Source organism: Gymnogyps californianus, chromosome 3, assembly GCF_018139145.2.
Source record: "Gymnogyps californianus isolate 813 chromosome 3, ASM1813914v2, whole genome shotgun sequence".
NCBI classification, from domain to species: domain Eukaryota; kingdom Metazoa; phylum Chordata; class Aves; order Accipitriformes; family Cathartidae; genus Gymnogyps; species Gymnogyps californianus.
In genome coordinates, this window is record NC_059473.1 from 27,814,999 (window position 1) to 27,839,658 (window position 24,660).

General features: G+C 37.8%; 1 protein-coding gene across 1 annotated transcript in view; it reads left to right on the forward strand.

Annotated features, from left to right (window-relative positions):
- Positions 1–24,660, forward strand: part of MTA3 (metastasis associated 1 family member 3) — a 142,967-nt gene that overhangs the window by 111,001 nt on the left and 7,306 nt on the right. Inside the window, exons 17-18 of the mRNA XM_050893420.1 lie at positions 5,873–5,904; positions 13,954–14,108. Coding sequence (XP_050749377.1) covers positions 5,873–5,904; positions 13,954–14,108 — 187 coding nt within the window. The remainder of the gene's footprint in view (positions 1–5,872; positions 5,905–13,953; positions 14,109–24,660) is intronic.

The window sequence follows — 24,660 nt, forward strand, 5'->3', positions numbered from 1 at the left end:
CAAAACACAATTCCCATTCAACTATAGGTCTCAGGCTTACTGTATATTTTGAAATGTGAGTTATTTCCAAGGGTGCAAGTACACTGGAAATTAAATAGGGGATTTTTTTTTCTTGCTTTTATTTTCTTTCTTTCAAAAATGTATCTTTGGATTTGTAAGGCTTCTTTGCTTACATTTGATTCACAAAAAGCACAAAACTAGAACCGCATTCATGCTTTGACGCACCACTTTGAGTGTGCCATACATCACTTACATTTTGTTGTGCTAAGGAAATGAATGCTTATGAAAAGATTATAGCATTGTATCTCTGTATTCACCAGTGTAACACGTACTCCTGATAACTCTGATAACAGCAGAGTTCAGAAGCCGTACTTCTGATAACTCTGAAAGAGCAAGCTGTGTGGGATCACAGATGGAGGAAAGGGCACTTCATGGTGAACTGCCCCATTTCTGCTGCTGAATCAGTGTTTCTTTTTTTATGTACAGGTAATGTGTAGGCATGAAATTGCAGTAACACTGGCTTTTCTAATTGGCAGAATAAATCAGCTCTTAAAACAGCAAACAATAAGAACAACACTATAATTACGTTAGAATTTAAAACACAATGCAGATAACCAGAACCTAATTCCTGGAATCACTACTTTCCCCTAGTATTATTTTAAAGAATTCAAGTTGCAGAAAGAGAATCCTGTCTGTTGGATAACAGGATTAGCAGTGTATTACCTCATGAATTATGTGTTCTGGATTCGAGATCTGGAGTTCATGCTTAAAGTGCTTCTGTGTATGATTACTGTCAAGTAGGTTGATTATTTTTTGTAAGCTGTGATTGCAGAGCAATAGTTCTTAATAATTTTAGTACATAATGCAATAGAGAAGGCACCTTCAGAAAGTGCTCAGGCAGTGTAACTGGAAAGAACCTGCGTCTGGGGAAAATGCTTTGTGATAACTTTGTACGTTTTTGTGCTTTTTGCTTTTCTCATCTGTATATTGTTTCTCCAGTGTTTCAGATTTCTGTCTTGGGGGACTAAGGGTCTTTTTCAAATTAAGTCAGACTCAGTATGATTATAAGTTATATATATATTATTATTTTTTTAATGATACTTTTTCGAAGCAACACTTAATGTCACTTGTTCCATTGCTACAAACTGGTAGGAAAAAAACAGTTATGTTTGGTTACTTAAAATATTCATAACCCAAGTGGAGAAGAAATAACGAAACAGTCTTCCTTTCTCAGCTTATTTCATAAGGTGTTCCATCCTGGGTGAAAAGGTTCTTTATAGTCCTATGCACCATGATAAGCTGAGAGTGTTACTAGGATTAAACACCTCTGTTATTGCCTGTCTGCCTTTATTTTCCACATGTCTAAATGACATTATCTTGAAGTATATTTATTCTGGAAGGTTTTGAAAACGGGCACCTTTCACCCACTAGTATTGCTGATGACCCCATTAATATAAAAGGGAAAGATGACTGTCAGGTAACTAAGTTTCCTATCAGCAGAACTAAAGAACAGCACATATAAACATAACACATGAACAGCTGGAAGAGGACTGGAGTGTTATTAAGGATGTGGTTTCTGTCCTGGCTTGAAGAACTCTTAAGGGAAAAAAAAATAATATGTTGCTGGGGAATAATATGTAAACTTGAAATAATTCTGTAGCTGGCACCATCCCTTAGCAGTGGACTTCTTCTGATTTAGCCTTAAGTGGTTTTACAGTGGGAAATTTTATAGTCTCCTAGTGCCCGTAAACAGGGAGAAACACTTGATTGTTCAGTATGGTTGGAAAAGCAACTTCTACTGTGAGGAAATTTCTTTTTACAACTTAGTAAATTCTATTTGAGTTCAAATAAATGTGTTGTAGAAAAAGCATACGAGCATCTTAGGCAGTTTCTGCTGTTGGTGCATTGATTTCTCCACAGTAATAAACTTCTAAATATCTTGTCAGTACTGAAGTTGCATTTACTGTAATTTACTTGCATCACATCACTAAAACCCCTTGTTAGTGATGTAGTCTGACCATTTCTGTTTGGAGTAATCCACTTCACTAGCACTTCATCAGCCCTAAGGGGAGAATCATTCTGTATCCTTTCTACTGAAGAAGTGCAAGTACAGATTATTGCCTTGCACAAAATCATGTGCTATAAGAACTCATTTATAAACCAAGTGTCCACTGGTGCCAGTTTCACTGAAATTCGAGCCTGATTATTTAAATTCCCTAAGGCATTCTAAAACTTGGCAGATAAAACTGAAAATCCAAAGTTTTGTTTTCTGTTCTGTTGAACACCAAGACATTTGTGGTTTTTAAACAAGCTCTGTTGCCCTCAAGCTGCATTGGAGGTTGATTGGAGTGCAGACCTTTTGTAAAACACGCCTTTTTGAATGCTGCATGACTGCCTTTTTAATTGGAAGCAAGGGCTTTCTTCCTTAGTTGCCTTAATTAAAAGCGAAGTTTTCCACAGAATTGGCTGGTGTGTGTTCATGCATAAATATTGATCAGAATCCTGCCAAATCAGGGTGTAATTATTTTCTGGAAGAAATCAGTGTCATCTCAGTTCTAAAATCTGAATATTTGGGTATCAGAGTATGTAAGAGTTTAAATTGTGTCACAACGGCAACTAATTAGTAGGCTCTGCTAGATCCTAGGATCTTTTGACTATGTCTACTTATTAAACAGTTCTTTCCCTAGCTTTTTATTTATGGATATACTCAGGTCTTTCTAAAAGATGTTTGGCAACTTAGATGATATTTCAGTATTACAGCAATAAAAGCTAAGAAAAAGTTTGCAAAAAACGGAGAATGTTTTTACTGTATGATATAACACCGGGATATTACTCTACAAATACAACAGATCTTTCTTCATGTTACTCGGTTTTATTAATAGGTTATCAATATGGTAATATCCTGGAGTTAACAGCTGTTGGCATTGCATTAAGAGTGTCTGTGAAGTATTCTTCAAAAATATGCTGTTTAACAGCCTCCAGGTACATTCAGCTGTTCCTCAGTTCCCTTTACAGAGATGTTCTCTCGTTCACTCAGTTGTCTGTGGAACTGAGAGGGTGACTGGGTATTTTGGGACAATCATGGCTAAGCATAGTTTTTATAGATTTGGCATATAAAGCTATGCCAAAAGCATAGCACCTCTGAGTAAGAGTGAAGATTTTATTACTGTAGTGTCTGAGTATAAAAAGCATGGATTTTCGTTTGTTCGCTTGATCTTTCTGGGGGTGACTGGAAGTGCTGTGTAATGTAACTTCTCTATATTTCAAGAGGGAAGAAGCCCCATCCTTTTTGTTTAACCTGATAATTCTGCTTAAGTTGAGGATTCCTCAGGAAATGCAGTTGTGCTCTTGGAGATAGGTTGGTGAGGTTTTTTCTGGGTAGTTGGGCTTATAAACAGAATGAGTCCTTGTCTCAAGAGTTACTCAGGTGGTTATACCTCCATGAATGCAGTCTCTGGGTTTTCTCAGGAACATTCGGGTCCTGAAATGTTATTTCACTGGGATGTCAAAAAAATAAACAAACTTGTAATAACAAAAATAAGTTTACTGTGAAGATAAAAATTGCACAGATTAGAGTTCTTCACTCTACTGTGATCTTCTCTTACTTTATAACAGTGCCAAATATATTCAGGTATCAGGAAACAGTAGACTGTCACAGTATTTAATTTTTATACTAACAGTTTAAAACTTGCCTGGAGGACTGGTGACCTAAATGTATTTTTATGTATGATAATTTTTGTGAAAAAAAAAAAAAGAGGAAAAGGGGGGTGGGAGAGGAGCTCACAACTAAAATATCGGTGGCTTTAGGTAGGTTGTCACATTGCAGAACCTTTATTAATGGGAAGTTATTGATCTGTATTCTTTTTTTTTTTTTTAATTAATTTGATTAAGGATGAAGACTTGTACAAATCTAAATGTAAACTAGTGTTGTGGTTTAACCCCAGCTGGCAACTAAGCACCACACAGCCGCTCGCTTACTCAGTCCCCCCCGGTGGGATGGGGGAGAGAATACGAAGAGTAAAAGTGAGAAAACTCGTGGGTTGAGATAAAGACAGTTTAATAGGTAAAGCAAAAGCCACACATGCAAGCAAAGCAGAACAAGGAATTCATTCACCACTTCCCATCGGCAGGCAGGTGTTCAGCCATCTCCAGGAAAGCAGGGCTCCATCACACGTAACGGTTACTTGGGAAGACAAACACCATCACTCCGAATGTCCCCCCCTTCCTTCTTCTTCCCCCAGCTTTATATGCTGAGCATGATGTCCTATGGTATGGAATATCCCTTTGGTCAGCTGGGGTCAGCTGTCCCAGCTGTGTCCCCTCCCAACTTCTTGTGCACCCCCAGCCTCCTCGCTGGTGGGGTGGTGTGAGAAGCAGCAAAGGCCTTGACTCTGTGTAAGCACTGCTCAGCAGTAACTAAAACATCCCTGAATTATCAACCCTGTTTCCAGCACAAATCCAGAACATAGCCCCATACTAGCTACTGTGAAGAAAATTAACTCTACCCCAGCCAAAACCAGCACAACTAGATACAGGAATTACTGTTGAATATCGGATTGAAGTTTCTAAATAGTTTGAGATGTTTAAAATGGCTTATCTTTGTTTCTATCACTGATTGAACTACACCTTCAGACTGGTTAAGATGACTCCTCAAAATGAAAGAGAAACACCAGTTTGAGAGTGTAATTACCATTTTTTCAGAAAGAGGTGTGCAGCTGTTCTTTCTCATATCCTTTTAATCTCTTTAATACTATTTTTAACAATAACAAACCCCCTGGAGAATTCTTTGTGTAAGTAATGCCTATTGGGACCCCCATAAGAATCGCAATTTGGAACCGGGGCAAGAATAACTAACCCATTGTAATTATCGTACATTTATCTCACTTGCAGAATTGAGACTCTGCTGATTCAATTTGTGCAGAATTATGTACATTTTACTCAGAACTGCATGTAGTGTTGCTAAATGTCTCTTCCTTAAGAACTCTGTGTACTATAGCCGATATGATGTCTTACCCAAATTTTTGAGCAAGTCTATGAGATTGCTAGTAGCATCATCTTGCGCCTTATAGATCAGCAGCAAATTTTCTTGCAGGTTTTTTAACTGGTTAGGAGGATGTTTAGTTACTGAAGTTACACTACTTCGAAAAAGAACGTGGCTGTAATATGACAACTGTAGCGTTTTAAAGCCAAAGAGGGTGAGATTTCTGTCCTTGGGGGGGAAGCAAACGGAATTTAATTTAAACAGTGGGGTGAAATCCATGTTAGCTCTTGGCCTAGACGTGATTCCTCAGCAATTTTATATAAATATAACTGTGAGTTCAGTTGAATGACTCCTGATTTATCATATAGGAGAGAATAATTAAGATTTCTGGATGTTACACTTCTCAATATACTTTGTCAATTTCAAACTGAGAATCCATCTGAAAATTCTCAGAAAAAGGATTGTCTAGTTTTATAAAGCTTTTTCAAATGGGAATAGTAATGGAATTATGCTGATACTATTTGTATTTTTTTCTGCAGAGCTAATCCTCCATGTTAAATGATGCCATATGTTAAAAGCAAAATGAAAAAAACGACTTCTTGAAACATGAATTATGAATTAGTTCCATTTTTGTATTTTCTTGCAGAAGAGGATAATTAAGCAAAGAGAATGAGTGCAGTTAACAGCATACTATAGTGTGCCGTATATTTTCAGGACCAGTGATGATTCTCATGCTCGTTTCATGAGAAATCTTTCCAATCTCTGCATTTTTGATATGTTTGTTGTTGTAGCTGAGCGGTAGCATCTTAGCCTTCAGGGTGAGCATCAGAAAATAGGGCTTTTATGGATAAAGACAATACTCTAATACGCTGTGGTTCTTTTCTTTTCCAGAATCATCCAGCCATACAACAAGAACAATAATGGTACGTATAGAGGAGATTATAGGTACTGATCTATTTATAGATACGATTTTTCCTTTGAAAACAAAGTGAATATAGTAGTATCCTAAGCCGTTGGCATGGTTTTTTATGAAGTCCAGTATCACTGTAGAGATAAAATTAGTCTGTCTGCTACTGCATTTCATGGGAAATCTTGGAAAAAATGTGAGGTTGAATAGCTTAAGAGGTAGCAGTGCTGTCGGTTTGAATAGGTGAAAAATCCAGTTACAATTCTGTGTGTTATGTGTTTAAGTGCTTTTTGATTATGTCAAATTAATGTTGAGAAAATCTCTTGCATTCTATGTGTATCACGTGTGTCAGAGCACATTTGAAGTTCAAAACATGTGCTAAGTAATTTTTTGCATCACATTCCTGTGAGGCCAGTTTCTGACTTTGAGTTTGATAGTTTGGGTTCCAGAAACAGAGAAATGTTTAAACGGACAGGTACATCTTCAAAAATGAGATTAAAAAGTGTTATGCATAAAAATATCATGGATTTAGTGTCTATCTTGTGATTTTATAGGATGAGAAATTTTATCGGTCTCTTTCTGTTACAAACTCCTAATAAAAGTTAGATAAGGACTGAACAAAAATTCACATAAAGAAAACCTTTCTCTGACTGGGAATGATTCATGCCTATCCTGTAGATATTTGGGGGAAGGGCTATCCAGTTTTGGAAAAAGACCAATTTTTGAGGCATGTTTTGAAATTTTAGAATAAAACTCAACAAAACATGATGAGAGCTTGTTTGTTTTCACTCCTACAGTTTTCAGGGTGTCCCTTCAAGTTTATTACCTCTTCTGTATGTGCAGCATTTGTGGGACATGTAAATTCCCACACAGATACTTGTTTCAACAGGGGACAAAGAGTAAATATAGTTCATTGCCTTTATCATTAATCGTCATTAATAATCCAGTGCAAATGGATAATAAATAGGTAAGGACTACAGATCACAAAAATTCAAAATAGCAGAGATGTGTCCGGAAAAAGTGGTGTTTCTGTTTTCTACTGGATGTGATGTAATCCTTGTTTGTCATTAATTTGGTTTAATTAGACCCATTTCACAATGAGATGCTTAGTTATTCAAGTGTATTCCTCTGCTATAAAATTTTGGAAGGGATTGAAAAATTTTTCAATATTTTTCCAATTCTGCACTGGTGTTGGGAAAAGAGCTAGAGGTTAATGCTGAAGCTGGTGAAAACTTCACTCTTCATTTCCCTTTATTTTTTTTCCTATTAATTTTACTCTGAAGACAACACATTTTGTCAGTCTCTCTTTTCCATTAGTGTATCAAAACAGCTCTAAAAACTGACCCAAAGAAGTGGGGTTTTGCCTGTATAACTGTGTCTTCACACCAAAACATGGCCAAACTTTAAAGAGATAAGAGAAAGCTTTTTAAATAACTTGAGTTCTTGAGGTTCCTGTGTTGTGAACCTCTCCAGACCTCTGTGCTGACAACTCAGACCACTCAGACTAATGTTCTGCAGTCAGTGTGCAGTAATTGTCCATAGCACTTAAATAAATGAAAGTACAATTAAAAATAAATATTCTGTTTAGTGTGAAAAGGTTATAACAGTATGTCCACTCTTCTCTGCAATTAAAGCATAGCTGAATGTGTAATGGAAAATTTCTTACTCTCCAATGAGTAGGTAGAATATGTCAGTAAAGCCAGAAAATACACTATTCCTTGCATTAGAAACAGTATGAGATTATCTATTCAACACAGACATAGTAAAACAGTACTGCTGAGATCCATTTTTGAATGACTACTGCAATAAATAGTTACTCTGAAATAAAGTCCCCTTTTTCTGACTGATTATGTTTAATATTGTAACAGATAAAAAGTTACAATCATAGAATGGTTTGGGTTGGAAGGGACCTTAAAGATCATCTAGTTCCAACCCCCCTGCCATGGGCAGGGACACCTTCCACTAGACCAGGTTGCTCAAAGCCCCATCCACCCTGGCCTTGAACACTTCCAGGGAGGGGGCATCCACAACCTCTCTGGGCAATCTGTTCCAGTGCCTCACCACCCTCACAGTGAAGAGCTTCTTCCCAATATCTAATCTGAATCTTCCCTCTCTCAGTTTAAAACCATTACTCCTTGTCCTATCACTACACCCCCTGATAAAGAGTCCCTCCCCATCTTTCCTGTAGGCCCCCTTTGAGTACTGGAAGGCTGCTATAAGGTGTCCCCGGAGCCTTCTCTTCTCCAGGCTGAACAACCCCGACTCTCAGCCTGTCCTCACAGGGGAGGTGCTCCAGCCCCCTGATCATCTTCGTGGTCCTCCTCTGGAGTGGCTCCAACAGGTCCATGTCTTTCTTATGTTGGGGGCCCCAGAGCTGAACACAGTACTCCAGGTGGGGTCTCCAAGTTGATCCAAGCCTGATCTTTAGTCAATCAGAATGCGAGAGGTATAGCAGCAAATCTGTATACTGCCTCGGATGCTTTGACGTAAAAAAGCTTTTGTCTTACCAAGGTGAAGTATTTGAACTCCTTTTAAGTTGCATTTATAGATGGTGAAATAACGTAAGTAAGGCATTAAATCTGATCTTGTCTCTGAAGATTTGCATTTATGTTAAAATCAAAGCCAATGAGGAATAGAGTGTACTTTGCTAAGGAAAAAGAAGTGCAGTTTTTTCTGAGAACATTGCAAGAATTCTTTTTCTGTATTTAAATACAATGATGTCTCCCTATTTTCTGTTTCAGATTCTTGTTCATGAAAATAAAAACTAGAAAATTCTTTAAGGGTCTGTGTGAGAGGAGGTGGAGGGAGGGGACCTTCTATGTTTTAAATATAAAATAAATTTTCTCTTATTCTGTGGATAGATGCCTAGGTTAGTCTTTCATTACTAATTTACTGATTTATATAAATAAATATTTACTTCAAAATGCTGCTTTTAAAGACATGGTTTATTCAGAGGTCATATAGCTTTTGTGTAACTTCCAGGAAATACAGAGGCTATAAACATTGTAGTATTTTAGCCCAGATGCTTTGGAAAGTCAACTGTCACCTTTTTTTTTTTTTTTTTTTCTTTTTTTCCTCTCCCTTGCACAGAGAAGTCATTGACTTGGATTTTCAGCATTACATCTATTCTAGGTGTTTTGTGAAAGGTTTGATAGCAAATCAGGAGGTTCAAAAGTAATACTTGTGTTGACTATTTGGTTTATTTGTTGTATATGATCTGTTGTTTGAAAATCTTCTTTTTAATAGCCTTTGGGTTTCTTAAATTAAATTCTGTACCCAAAATGAGTGTGTGCCTGCATGCTAGTATCAACATTTGCAACTCCATGCTGTGTGGAGACTGCGTTCTGTAATTTTTGCGTTCATCTCAAATCTCTGTGAATGAGTAAACTAAACCAGCCCCCAGCTAAACCCCCTGCTTATTAGAGGTATAATGCTAACACCTTTGCAAATAAGAACACTTCAGGTGTGGCAAAACAGAATCAATACCTGATTTAAGCTTAATTTAATTTAAACATAATTCTACACTTGTTTTACACTATATCCTGTATAATTAGGTCAATGCAAAATATATTGAACCAATTAATATGGATTATTACCAATCATCTGAGCATGCCTGATTTCTTCTAGTGATTTTTTTTCTGCATGTAGTGAGCTTCTTTTGTTCTGCTTGATTTGATTTTTTTGTTTAAAGATGTGACAAAAATTTTAAAAATGCTAATTTAAGGCAATGGGAATTTTTTCCTTTTTGAAAGGATGGGGAAAAACATAAGAGATCATAAATTCAGGTCCACTTAGGAATTTATGATAATCCAGTTAAACATTCTTTCAGCCACAGCATAAACATTCACTGTTAGTTTTTACACTTCTAATGGCTGTTGGTGTTATGTATTTATTTCAAAGCTGGATGTCTTTTCAGAATCCTCAGTGGCTCTCAATGAATAAATGCTCGGCCACTGATGTGCCAGTACAAGTTGAGAAACTTATAGACGGGAACATCGACTGTGATTTGGGATCTGAGTCCCATTTCTGAATTTGTAGAAGATTCCTCTCTTGACTTTCCAACATGCATCTTAATATCCTTGTGCTTGAAATTCCTTTGGGAGCTAGTGAGGATACGAGATTTACCCTCCATAATAAAGATGCTATTAAGTTGCCTCTTTAATATAGGGTGTTTATGGAGTATCTTTGTAGGTGTCTTTGGAATAGTATCCAAACTTTGTTGGACTGATAGCTGCCACTACAGCACATATCATGTGTCTAGTGATGCCATACAGCTAATTCCTCTGTTTCCCAGGCACAGCAAAGCCTTATGCCTAGTGCACCTTGTATTGAAAGACCTGGATTTACAGTTAAGCAACTGATTGAATTAGTAACTCTGTGGTGCTGCTTCCAGAAGTTTTGACAGAGAGAAACACATTCTTATGTAGCTTCTTCATGAAAGAGACTATTGCATTCATTGAACATTGGAGGTGTCTCAGTTGCCCACTGGGAAATGAATGTTTGTGTATGCAAATGGAAAATCCATGCCCCTGCCAGGTGAGTTTTGATGAGCAGCCCTTGCAAGCAGCTCTCAAAAATCGAGCTGTGCACCAGCCTGTGAGAGAAGGACCTGAGAATGGTGCCCACAGAGAAATGTTTTAGGAGGGGAGAGGTGAAGCTGTGAAGATATTATAACAAATGGTCTTCCCATAAACTTCTCCTTGTTGAAGACCTTGAAAAGATTGCCTTTGGTCTCAGAGGTCTCTGAGGAGATGTTCAGTGTGCAGCATGGAGACCTCCTGTTCAGCAGGTGAAACTCTTCCCAGAGATAACTCTGTGCTGACTTAAATATTTGTGTTCTTTATTGGATGTAATATTGCCTGAACCAGAGCTCCCTTAGCCTTGCGAGGTTTTTCTTTCAAGTGAACTCAAAGATAGGTTTTCTCATGATGTCTTTTGGGCATGGAACAATTTTGTCCTAGAGGTACAAGAGATCTCAATGAACGTACCCAGATTGAGACGAGGAGAAACTTGGGAGAAAGGAGTCACTCGGCACGGAGGAGGATTTGTCCAACATGCAGTTAGCAAACTCTGGGTAAAGCTCCTGCTGCTCAGGTCCTGCTCTGTGATCTGCCCCTTGTATGCGGACTCCTAATACCAGTGGTTTTGTTGCAAAACCACAGCACGGCTTATTAGTGATGTACACAGTCAAAATCAAAATGCCAGCTGCTAATTGCATACGGCAGTGTTACGACAAAATTATTGAAGCTTTCTGCATGAAGGGTTTTTGAATGAATAGGGCTTCTGTGGTAGTACAGGTAGTATTCCTGAGGCTTTCATAACCTTTCTAGCGTAACTGTGTGCTAGAGGGGGAAAATTTAAAATCACCATAACAAAAAAAAAAAAAAGCATTTAACAAGTACTTTGTATGAAAATTCATTTTGCTCTTAGTGTTGATATTAGTATGACAGTGGCATTGAATGCTCACTTTTATACACAGTGGTAAATATATTTTTTGAGAGGAACTAATGAGCTGATTTTCTACTCAAGAACTTCAATTGTTTTTATTAACTAGAAATTAAAGATAATGTGGTCCCTAGCACAGACTGGAGAACAATGACCTTATTTTCTCTTATCCTTAAGTGAAATGTAATTAATTTCTTCAAATAGCTTGAAAGAACCAGGGGAGAAGGGAAATAAAAGAGAAAATTCTAACCAGCATGATGCAACAGAAATGAGATTATATTGTAACCCTTGCACCATTTTCTCTGATGTTATCTCTTGCCTGGAATAAGAGTTAGGGTCTAATAAAAGTAGACAAAGCAGAAGTTCAGAACTAGTAATGACATCTGTCTCTGCCAGGGGAAAAGAAATTATGAAAAAACACATACTTTTTCCATCAGGCTTAACTGTTCTTCAGAGTTTATGCCATAGGAAATACACTTTTTGTACCTTGTACATTTCCTGAACATTTTTTGCCTGTGCATGTTGTCTTGAGTAAAGAAAACATTCAGTGACGTATTAGAAAGGAGCCTGGGAAAAGATATAAACCATTATATTTGATAACTTAAACCCATTTCTGACTGGGGAAGCACAGCAAAAAATTGCCGTTTGAGCCCTTGAATGTTCCTCTCTAACGTATGGCACTGGCAATTGCCAGATAAAAATAATTAGTGTGAAATCTGATGTATGGCAGTGTTTTCCATGCATGAATTCTTACTCACTTTTTGAGCACTATCCACTATTGAATGTGCACTATTTTTGAGCACTATCCACTTATTGTACACTAAGAGATCATCAGTTAAATACCTTTATGAATTTCTAATTTCATCCAAACTATGTATTTTATCCTGAATTTATTCTAAATAACAGCTGAATTACTTCTAGTAGCATGTCCTTTAGTTCTTCCTCCCCACCAAAGCGAATACAAAAAAAATATGTGAAAACCAAACTGCAGTCTGGACACTGAATGAAAAAATGGAAAAAAATTAGGCAAATATTTAGAGGGACTACAAAGATAGATTTACAGCCCTATGTGCAACAACTACATTCACTGTAAACCTTGTTTGTCTCTAAGACAAAGGAAAATAGTTTAGCTCTAAGGAAGAGTTATATGTGACTCACTCAAATCTGATGTCTTGTTGCTCTTTTTGTTGTTGTTTGGGTTTTTTACATCAGATCTAAGGAATTGGAGGAGATTGTTCAGTTATTTGCACTAAAATAATGAACACTGGAATTTTTTGTCAAATGCATAAAATTTGTCCTACTGGAGGGAGCAAATGGTGTGGATCGAGGTGTGCTGAAAGTTGCGGCATAATGTGAATATAATGCATTGAATACGAGCGTAAGAATTGTGCAGAAGAAATGAGGCCCTTGTTTATTGTTTTTGGCTGTTATGTTTTTATGACATGATTTAAGAGGTCAGTTTTGCGTTCTGTTCTGCTAGTCTTTGTGGATGCTATCAGCCCCTTCCTTACTCAGTGACTGTGGAATTGGTCCCCTAATTAGAGGGTGCTCCCATAAATGTGCAGCATTGTGCGCATTTTAGGAATATTATAAAAATGCTGTCAGTAATGTGGAATACTGGTATTATTTCACCAAGAAAATGGTGCTTCTTCCTAAGAAAACAAGGTGTTGAATCCATGTGAGAGAAAGTAAGCAAACTTTCATCTTTGTATAATGTCTTCTAACATATCTGTTTTAATCAAATAATGTTATTAGTTAGTCCTGCTGATAATCAGTTATGTGGGAAACAAGATTTGAATTTCCAAGATTAATATATTTGTCATGGGATATTTTTCCAAAATGCTACCTCTAGACAATATAGAAAACATTATTTTCCCTCTCTCCTTTTCATATATCAGAAGGCAGCTTCTCTCATTAGATCTGAGTACTTGCTCTCATTGCACAATTATTCCAGGTAAAGGTTTAGTGGAAAATTAATGCATCATTTTATGTTTAATGTTATCTGTATTAAAATCAATGCAGGTATATTGCAGTCAGCTCTAATATATAATGACTGGTGAGTAAACCTAAGAACCATGGCACAAGCTCGGTGATATAAACGTTTGTTATCCTGCTTCCATTTAGGTTAGCAGCAGGACCAAACTACTTGTCTTATTCAGTGACTTTTATTTAAAAAGACAGACAGGCAGAGTAAGGATCTATGAAGTGAGAAGTACGGATTTTTTAAAATTAGATTAATGCCATACTTGGGTGAAAAAACAAGTCTCATCTCATTGGTTGGGATGCTGGGTTTTTGCTCAGAAAATGTGAATTCTCTCCTAAAATCAACAGGTTTCTGTTGCGGAATTGCTTAGTTCATGGCATTGATTCATGCCTCAGTTTCTCTTTGTATAAAATGGTATTAGCAATAGTTAATTTAGTTTTTAAAGAGCTTTAAGACCTGTGGATAAAACACGTCAATGCGCACAGGGTGTTAATCTGACCCCCAGGTACTTGTTGAGGAAGACTTAGCTGGTTTTTGAGAAGGGTGCTGTGTGTAGGCTGCCCTTTACAGCAGAATTAGTTAACAGAATTATGCTTATTCTCAGGCAAATATCTTTCCCTTTTATTATGATTTCAGCATGCTGCTCCCCATGTTCATATGACTAATGGTAAGGCCTTGCAAGCCAGTGCAAGTGCCATTAAGACAAGCACCATTCCAGTGATCAAGAGACAGAGGCAAAATTGGCTTGATGCTTCAGATGATGGTTTCTTTATAGCTACAGAAGAGACCAGGTAAGAGAGATGAAATCTAAGCAGGGAACGAGGCTTCGCTGCATACATGTTATTGATCCACTATCTGAATAACAGGTTTTGACATTATTGTTTGAGGTTGTGTTACAGTGAAGAGCAATGTTACATCAAAACATCCACCCAACTTTGCATCTCTTGCATACTAATATTATCAGTATTTCACTAATAAAACTTATTCAGTCAGGGCTACTTCTCTGTGGCAAATATTAGAACTTTTTAATTGTTACTAATTGTAGTTCATATACAATGAAGTTTAAGGCACCTCTGATCATTCAGCAAAATGTAAATGCATCCACGATGTAGGTTATACTCTAAAATTTTCAGAACTTGAAAAATATCAAGCACACAATAGAGAAATATATAGCAGATAGCATCTTTTCCAGGCTAGAAATTGATTTCCTTTAAAAGCAACTAAGATTATAATCTTTTTCAGTCTTTCATTTACAAATTAATTGGTAAAATTTAATAAGCTTTTGCTTTTCCCAATAGAGCTTGCTATCACGGAAGAGTCACTAGTTTTCTGGAGGCTCTTCTGTTCTTTTCTTCCCTTGTTAAGATCTGGCCATTCCCTGATTTCATTCAGACTAAGACAAGAAGTTACAGTCTATTTTTGTAAGCTGTGATTGCTGGGCCTGTTATTTAAAAACCTTTAAAATCTTGCTTAAGCAAGGGGATTATTACGGGAAGTAACATCAGACTGCTCCTTACTTCTGTGATTATTTCACAAGCTTAGAAAAGCTGGTAGTTGAACAAAAATGTAAATAATAAAATGAGGGAAGAGAAAGAACATAAGTAAATATAGAGCTAACCAAGGAAAATGTGTATATTTAGTCCCATTTATGGTAGATTCAGCTAGGGAAGTCAAAATACTAGTACGTGACAATTTGGTGGTTATTTCAAGATCAATTAAATATGGCACTTCATTTTTCTTCTGTGTGAGGAATGCAACAATTCAGAGAGAGTGGTAGGAGAATGATGAGCTCTTAGGCTTCTGATATCTAGCCCAGATTGATAGCATTCACTATTTTGAGAGTTGTTTGATGCAGAGAGCTTAGTAGTATCAGACTAATCCCTAGTGATTATACCCTCAAAGTGAGACTGGTAACCTTTCGAAGTTTTAGAATTTTCAATTTTTTTTTTTTTTTTTCAATTATTATAGAGAAGTGCCTGTCGAAGGATGAGATGAGTCCTACACTGACAGTGTTTGTCTCTCCCCACTGATCTCAGAGGTAGCCCAGACAACTGGCCTAGACTAGATGTTTAAATTCAAGGTGATCGAAGTATGGTGAGATGAGTCCTGCCTTTGCAAATCACTCATCCGTGATAGCCCTGCCTGTTGCCATCCTAGGAGATCCCCCTCCCCACTCCCATGGCTGCAGACACTGTACCCGGGCCAGGCAGCAAGGCAGAACTTGCACTGTCTCCCCCTCTGCACCCAAGGTGGTGGATAAACAAGGGGCTTAGTCCTCAGGACTCTGCGTCTGCTGCTCTTCTCCATATCATTAAAAGTTTAAAGAGTAACATTTGAAATCTCCTGATACGGGCAACATAGGGCAGTTAGACCTCACTGATACTCCCTCAAACAAGGAGGTCCCTGAAAATGTCATGCTGTGTCACGCTGGCCGCTGAAGCACAGCAGGGAATACTCAAGGACTGGCGTGGGTTGAGCCCCCCCAGTACAGCTGTTCCCAGTCTGACAAGAGCTAACCCCGTAGGTTCGATGCCAGTACATAGGCATGCACCTTCCTTCTGTGATAGCAACACACAAGGAGTATTAGTGCCTCACCTGCAGTAATCTTCAAAACTGTAACTAATGGGAGACAGCAAGTTTTTATCCTTTGAAACTCTGTTTCACATGAGATCTGTTCCTTCTCTCTCACAGGGCTTTTCCTTTCCCCCCCCTCCCCGCCCCTGTTCCCCCCCCATCCCCATCCCATCCCCATTGATTCCTTCCCTACCTCAGGCATGCTTTCTCCTTTCTATCTTTTTCCTTTGATCCTTTGATTCCCTCCACCTTTACTCCAAGATTATTTATAAGAGACGGTGTAGCTTGTTCTCCTCTCGGCTATCACTTGCCTCCAGCCTTTACAGCTCGAAGTGGAAAGCACTGCCTGGTTCTGCTGCTAGGAACGCACTGATGCCCAAGACGACAATTAAACGCTCTGCTCTTTGGGGCAGGAAGGAGGAAGAGGGAATAGACACTAGTCCCTGACAGCCAGCCTGTCCTGTGATAGGCGTTCACATAGCTGAGCACGACCGTGACAGAGTTCAAGGCAATAGAATTGCAACGGGAAGAGATATCTAGGGACAAGACGTTTATGAAAAAGCAGCACACAATTTATCCAGTCCTGCCATAGAATGAAAAAAAAAAAAATCAGTTGCCAGTTTGCAGCCATTAGGTGTTTAAATATGTTCTGAACACTCAGCTCAGAAATAATTACCCCATTTGAGTCAAGGTAACAACGCGTTCTTTAGGGCACTTGTTTCGTGCTGCATCAGGATCCGGACTGTTTTATCACGTGTATTTGTTCATTAAAAATACATGTAAGGCAGACACATGCTACTTACAGCAAAAGGAAAAATATTTTTCAGTATAATTACAGCCTGCAAAAGGGAAAATATTTTCAGTATAATGTTTTGTTTGCAACAGTCCATAATGCTTTTCATTTCTCCATCCTAAAACATTTTTGTTTGTGCAGTGAATTAAGGTTTAAGATGCATATTCCTATAAAACACCACGTAGGGAGTCTAGAGGGTAAATTTTCTCAATTAGCTAAAAAAATTATACTACAATAGTCGGTTGATACTATCTGAGAAAAAAATTTAATACTGTTGCTGCTAAACTAAATGAGGTGCCAGTCTATTTCATGCTAACCGAGCCAAAGATGCACGTGAGCATTCTAAATTTTATTATCCATCAATAGATAAGGTGAATATATGTATTTATGCCTATAGCTCCATTTTAGAAGATATTTTTAAAGAAATTATCATCCTTTTCCCCTCTGAATTTAAGCAGCAATTGTATTTCTGTAAAGTTAACTATTGCGTATCTGATTGCTCACAGATTCGAGATACTTGTAGCAATAGATGAGTAGGGAGCTAAATATTCAGAGCAGTGAAAATGTGGAAATTATATATCATTTAAGCTTTCCAAGGTAACCCTTGGAGATACCCTAGAATTTTAGGGCAGTGCCCTTCACTCTTCACTCAGGCCACAGTTCAACGGTGCCTGCAGGTACACTTAAAATTTAGTGTGAGCATATGTATCATTGAAACAAAAAGACTGGAGTTTACGTCTGAAATTCAACATATTTTACATGCTAATCTGCTCTCCAGAGTAGGACAGGAATGTACTTTATAACAGTTGTAATATGCATCCTCATACACTTCAGCTTTTTTTTGAAGTTGTAGCTATTTGAATGCAGTTTCCTCCCTTGTTGTGTATCGGTATCTGCACATCTGGGGAAAAATGCCAGCATAGTTCCCATTTGTATTCCCCTCTCTCCAAGCCCAGAGGCCTCTGCAGAGCTGGGCTGCACATTAGCATGGTGCTGAGCCCCAGTCGTTCCAGCCCCTGGCCAGTTTGGGGAAGGGACAGAGTGAGTTTGCATCTGCCTACGTGTTAGTGCCATGAATGAATCACTCGTATGAATTTCTTGATTGATCTATATCTATATCTGTGTAGATCCCCTCCTTGAATACCTGTCAGCATGCTCAGTGAATTTTGCCAATAAATATAGATGTCCCCAGTTTTGCTATTTCATCTGTAGTGACAAGCTGCAGTCTCCATTCAAAAACCTTCCTGATGCCTGTGTGAGTCCAGCTCACTTGGGATTTCCACACCTCTGTTCAGTCACAGGCTCACAGCAAGGATTAATCTAGGCAGAAAACCAGGTGACAGTTCAAGAACACTTACCTTGACATGACATCATAATTTTATGTTGACCTTTGCTGGATTTAACATTTTTGTATTTTTCTTTATTCTTACCCTTTTTTGAATGAAAAAGGAATTCTCATTCCCTACTGTGAAATAACTTGCTCAAGATTTTATTCTAAAGTGCAAATCTGTTTACACAATTCATTGAAAAAAAAAATCACTCTTTAAAGAGCCTTACATTTATCGCTGCTCACCAAGGGAGTGTCCTTATCTCTTTTTAATATACTTAGATATTAGCTGCTAGGATTCTCCTAGCATCCTAAGTGCATGCTTTAGGATCAACCAAAAGTCTCATAACTATAAAAGAATTTTATTCGGGACATTGTACTAAATCACCTTCGCTATAAGGAAGCTTTTTGGGGTTTATTCCCCTTTTGTTGACTAGCTGTGATGTGGATTCTGTTGTAGGCCCTGTTAGAGGTTAATGCAGAAAATGACTGTATTGTGTGAAATTAAATTCTTTATACTGAATCACCATTCTGGGAGTTAAATAATAATTGAAAAAATGGGACAGTTCGTGTAATGGTCTCCAGAAGTTTAATAAAAATGTAATATATCAGCTTAATATCTATTGAGTTATATAAGACATAATCATAATCTATGAATAAAATTAGTAATATAGCTGTTGGATGTCAAGGGAAATGTATCTGTTGATTAAAACTTTACTTACCAATTCTAGGTGTGCAGTGTGCATACAGTTCCTATACACATGCTCTGTCTGTAACAGAATGCATGTGCATGCTAATGATCATACTTGTATAGGGACAGCTAAAACACTGTGTGGAAAATGAAATTTTTTTTTTCAGCATTTGCATTATAAGAAATGTGTGGAAATGTTTAGCTGAATGGGTTATAGCAGCAGATTCCATATGCTTTCCCTTCATGGGCCAAAAAGCATATTTGCATATAGAACTGCAGTTGAATGACTCGATGCTTGTTTCCTTTCAGTGCTGAAGCAGTTAGAAACCTTCTCACGGTAAGTGCAACTCCATTGGGAATGAGTTAACTGCAACTGCTAAAATTAGAACATGATCTTTAGCTGTTACCAGCAGACATTGCTTCCTTTTTGCTGATAAAATGATTTGAGAGGCATCCCTGTGGCAGCATTGTATAGGCAATTTTCATATTCTTCACTTCATGTTCTGTCTCCAAAAGGAAAAGCTTCCCTTGATTTGTTGAGGTACTGCGTAAGAATATCATAATTGCTGTGATAATTACCTGATACCACTCATTTTTATTTATGCATGTCTCATAGCACACACAAAAAGCTTAAAAACCAAAGTTGCATGTTGAGAAAGAAGAGAACGTGAAGCTGACAACCAGCTTCAGCAAAATGTTGAGTCTTGCCTTGCCGCCAGCGGTCTGGTTCTCTTGCAGAAGTCGGGGAGAGTCATGGTAGTGCTCACAGCCCTTTGTGCTCCTGCATATACTGCTAGCACTCTCTGCATTGTAGCTTTATCAGTGTAGACCCTAACCTGTACCTTTAAAAGCAAACTGAAAACTTGGGTGAACCAAACCCAATATTAAGAGTTGTGAATGACCTGCCCTTGACCCTTCTCCCTCCCACATGTGTTTTCATCAATGTTTAGATAAGGTCAGGCACAGTGTTTGAGTTACCACTTGTAGCACGTTGTTGGGAGAAAAGGGAAAAGTGGAGGAGTAAGTCTCCAGTGCCCGGGGTCTGATATACAGCGCACAGATGCAGGTCAAGATCAAAGTCAGAGTTCCAGTGCTAACTGCTCTGCTCCTTCTTCCTCTTCGCACGTGCAATTCGTATCACAGAAATGTTCATAGGTATGTTTATTCTTTCTTTTTCAGTTGTCCCCAACTGTGCAAAAAAATTTGTGCACCAAAAAAAGTATTTTTAATTTACACTCAGGGCTGACCTCTGCTTTTCATAAAGACAAGGCAATTTGATTTCAATTGGGATCCTGGTTTTGAACTTCACCGTACTTGGATCCAGGGCATAGTGCATTTTCATTTTTTACCTGCATGGCACTGTGGCCATTAGAACCGACCCTGTAACCGACTGCATGAAGACGCCTGGCTGCACCCTTGGAGCATCAGCTGCAAGCCTGAGAGTGTGATACACCAGCTACTACCCTCTAAGCAAAAAATCAGCCTCTAAGGATGTAATTTTCTCGTTCCTTTACTTCTGTTGTATTACATAGTTGTCATACATCTTGAAAAGCAGGGGTTACAGAATATATCCCTTAGAATTATGTCTAATCCTTGCTGATAGGATTGCAAATATCTTATTGATTGGCTGCAGCTGAGTACAGGTGAGCTGACAACCATATCCAGTCACTGTGACAATACTGCATATGGGGAATTTGGGGAGGAACTGTCCTTGCTACAATTTAGGAGCAGTCCTACTTGGCTAGCGACTGTTCGAAGTTGTTATATACTCATGAGAGTGAATAATAGTTTCTGTGAGCTGTTATTTTGACCTTATTTAGTATGGACTTATTCATGGATGCTGTGCACTGTTCACACCTTACAAATCATACTTCTCTGAGCTCTAGCTGAGGTACTGTGATACAGAATCACAACCAGAGGTATAGAAACTAGACCATAATCTCTTGCCATTTGTTTCCCATTGAGCAGCTTTCATGGGTCTACAGATATTTTCTTTCACTATTTATCTACATGAGTTTTTCCTCTGGCTCCTTTTACAGTAGCTAGTAAGTCAAAGTAACACTACTGTGATAATCCAAAAGTTTGTTTTTAAAAGCAGGATCATTCCATGAAGCTAAAATCAACTCATTTGAAGAATGTGAATATTTTTTTTAACTTGTAAAAGGAATAATAGATATATACATGGAAAACACGTACGTAACAAAACCCAAAGTTCAGTATAAGTTGTGCCATTAGTTAGAGCTGGTAGGTTTGAAGAGCATATAGTATTAAGTGTTTTGCTTTTTCAGTCTTCAGAACAAATGAAATACAACCATTCTAGTTTGGAGCTATGTATTAATCTTCTCACAGTTTAAGATGAAGTTTCAGTGACATTGTAGTAAGCTACTCACCCTATTTAAAGCTACATGGTAAGGGAAAGATGTTGCAGTGGTTGGAGTGCTTACCTAGGACTTGGGAAAACGTGATTCAGTTCCCTGCTCCCTCACAGACTTCCCGTGAGACCTCAAGCAGGTCTTTTAAGTCCATATCTCCAAGCATTTAGATGCCTAACTCCTCATATCAAAATTAACAAGGTGCCTAAATACTTTGTTGAAGATTTAGAGGCAATTGGCAATGTACCCTCTGTTCTTTGCCTGAAGAATCAGATAAAGAGTACTTTATTCTTTCACAGGGCTGTTGTACACGGAGCAGGTCAGAAGCCTTACAGGGGATCTTCTTTCAGAGAAAACTTTTTACCTTTATTGGTAATAAAATCCCATGAAAATGCCACCCACAGGAATCCAGAAGCTGTTGACTGACACTGGGTGATTGGTTACTTTCAGAGGTGTCTCCACTGATTAGCAGGTGAAAATTAATCAGTGCACCGCTTCAGTGATGACCACAGGGAGACTGAGGCTAAGAACAGATGGTTGTAAATGACCTAGTTACTGCTGCCTGAAGAGTCACACCGCTGGATCTTGTAAAATGACCTTGTCTGATCCTACCCTGTTGTGAGCAGAAATTCAAACATGCTGCCTCTCTATGGTGGCTTAGATACCAAAGTATATTTTGCAATTGCATCTTAGGTAGGAGTTTGAATGTGGTTAATTCACATGACTCAGCTAAAGAGCAGTGACACATTTAGAGGTGTTACTCAACCACTTGCAATCTTCTCCACTCTCTTTGACAAAAGTCATTTCACGTTGAGACAGTAGCTGCAGAAGTAGCCGGAGCATTTCATATTTGGGAAGGGAAATATTATTTCTGAAGTGAGACTTTTTGCAAAATTTTATTGTCCTGGGAAACTTGGGGAGAAAAAAAAAAAGAACTTAAATGAAACACGAGGATGATAATAAGTGCATTAAGGATTGTCTTAAACATAGATGTTGGTGGAGAAGCTCCTGTATTTTCTTAACTTAACTTTTCCATAAAACTTGTTCACTTTGTTAGACCTTCCAGACCCAGTTCAGCAAAGCTCTTAAATGCATGCCTGACTCCCACTGAGTGCAGTCTGTTGGCTAGAGTACATCATGTAGTCAGTAATACACCTTATATGTCAGATGTTAAATTGGAATGTCATGCAATTCTTTTAACCTGTTTTCTTATGGTTCTTGACAAATTTTGAATTTCCTGCAGTATGGTTGGCCATTTCAAAAGGTTTTCCTTCAGAAGCTGTCTTTTGTGTTTGTGCAGAGGATTTGAAGTAGCTGAACCCAATCCTCTTTACAGGATGTTTTAACTGAAGGTCTTAGGGCTTAGCTTTTTGTTAGCTTGCTGCTCAGCTTCTTCCTAAATCCACATCCCCAGTGGAAATGTGTCATCTTGTAATATTTGGTCATCTTCTATTGTGGGAGTTAAAACCGATTTGGTTGTGAACAAGAAGAAAGTTTGCTTTCTATAAAGAAGCATCTTTGTATGGGAAGCCAATTTCTCTTTCAAAGCCTTGGGAAACATAGAAAATAACAATAAAAAATGCTAACTTGTCAGACCAGCATAGTCTTCTGCATATTTAAGTATCAAAGAAGATAGACAAGATTAATTACACAATTGTTACCTATAGCAATGCTAGAGTAACACTAATTTAGGACTAAAATTAGCCTACTGTCATCATTCCTATGCCTAAACCACAGAGGTTTATCACATTAAATCTTAACTATTGATGATTGTAACCCTCAAACACTGCACAATATCAGTCTCAAGAGATCTTTTTCCGTTTTTACAATTTCTGTGCCATGTGAGCAATAGTAATTAGTAGAAGCTGGACACAGGGTTAAGAATTATTTCATCTGAAGGCAGAGAAATACACAGCAATAATGTGCATGTAGATATAGAAACTAGGTAAGTCCTGTGGTGAACACACTGTTGCTAAAGTTAAATAGCAAAGAAGATGATAAAACTGTACTGTGGTGAATATGTTCAAAAATGTAATGTCAGTGATTCTCACAGTCTTAAAATTCACACAGAACTGCTGCCCACTACCTTTCGTTTATAAGTTCTCCTGTATTGGATTCTTCATTTCAAATTACAGATAGAGGACTTAATTCTGAGCTAGTCTATATTTCAGTGTGTGTATTTAATAATTTATTCTTATTATTTTCCTCTGATAGTTTTTGGGGGGTTTTTTTAAGCTCATTAAGATCTTTTAAATGCACGACCCTCTGGCATTAATGTAAGTAAGGCTGTGGAAAAACAAATATTAGTTGGTGTCTTTTTGTGAAAGAGCTTGCATGAGTAACTACATAGGCATTTTAAATGTAAAATACCGAAGAGAACATAATGACTGTGACTGTGAAAGCCAATCACAGAGATAACTATCAGTTCTTGTCAAACATCTAAGGAGAGGTGGCTGGCTGTTTTCCTTAGTTGTGCTATGGATAGAGGCTAAAACATTTACCTGACAAAATACAACAGAAGTGTTGTTCTAGCGGAAAAAGCACAGATCAGCACTGTAAAATTCCTACGTTGCCTCTGTTGCTTGATGTGAGACACCAGACAAGTAATTTAACCTCGAGTAGCTCCACCTTTTTGTCTGTAAACTTGAATAATATTGATGTATACCTACTCTTAAGGATGGTGTGCAGTTTTTAATTAAGCAGTCCAGCAAGCACTATGAGATACTGACATGAAATGTGCTGGCCATAAGAGTGGAGAGCAGGATGAGTGGCAGAAAATGAACTCGAATAGACCTTTCGTAATATGAATGTTAAAAAAAATAAAAATCCAATCTTTGAAATGAAGCTGACCTTAGAAATTAGCATCAAATCATTCTGTGGCAAAGCTTTCCTCTGTTGATGCCACAGTACAGATTTCTAATCCATATTCTGCATCGGAGCTTCTATGTGTAGAGTAAGTGCTGATTATGCAAGAAATTGATGGTGTGGAGCAGAGCCCCAGGGGACAGTTTTGTGAGGGAACTTTTGCTCTCCAACTGTTTCTGGTAAGACTGATTAATTTTGATTTTCAGCCCTTGCTTAATAGCAAGTAGCCAGAATGCCAAGAAGCTCCTCCAAATATACCCTATTGGTACATATATTATTCCAGGAAAAGTATATGCATAATTGATAAAGAGGAAAAATATTGTCAATTTTTTTGAGCCTCGGGTAATATGATAAGCTGTAGTACTGTAAACACAGTGTCCAGGACAAAAACCTCAGATGAAACTTACCCTGACGTAATCAAACAAGGTGAGGAAAGACAGAAAGAAACAAAGAAACTAATAAAAAGCCATACAAAAAGTTCTGTGTTGAAACAGTTCTCCTAATAAATAAAACACTGAAGTAGTTAAGATGGGGTGTTTAAAGTGTGTTAAAGTTGGAAACAGCAACAAAAGTAAGTGATCTCTTTTTTTCCCCTATGGAGCATATAATAGAAAGTTTTCTGTTATCTTGGACTTAAATAAACATATATAGTTAAGAAAATATTTTTGAAAATTTTCAACACGGTATTTAATGTTGCTGGGGAAATGGCACTTAATGCTTG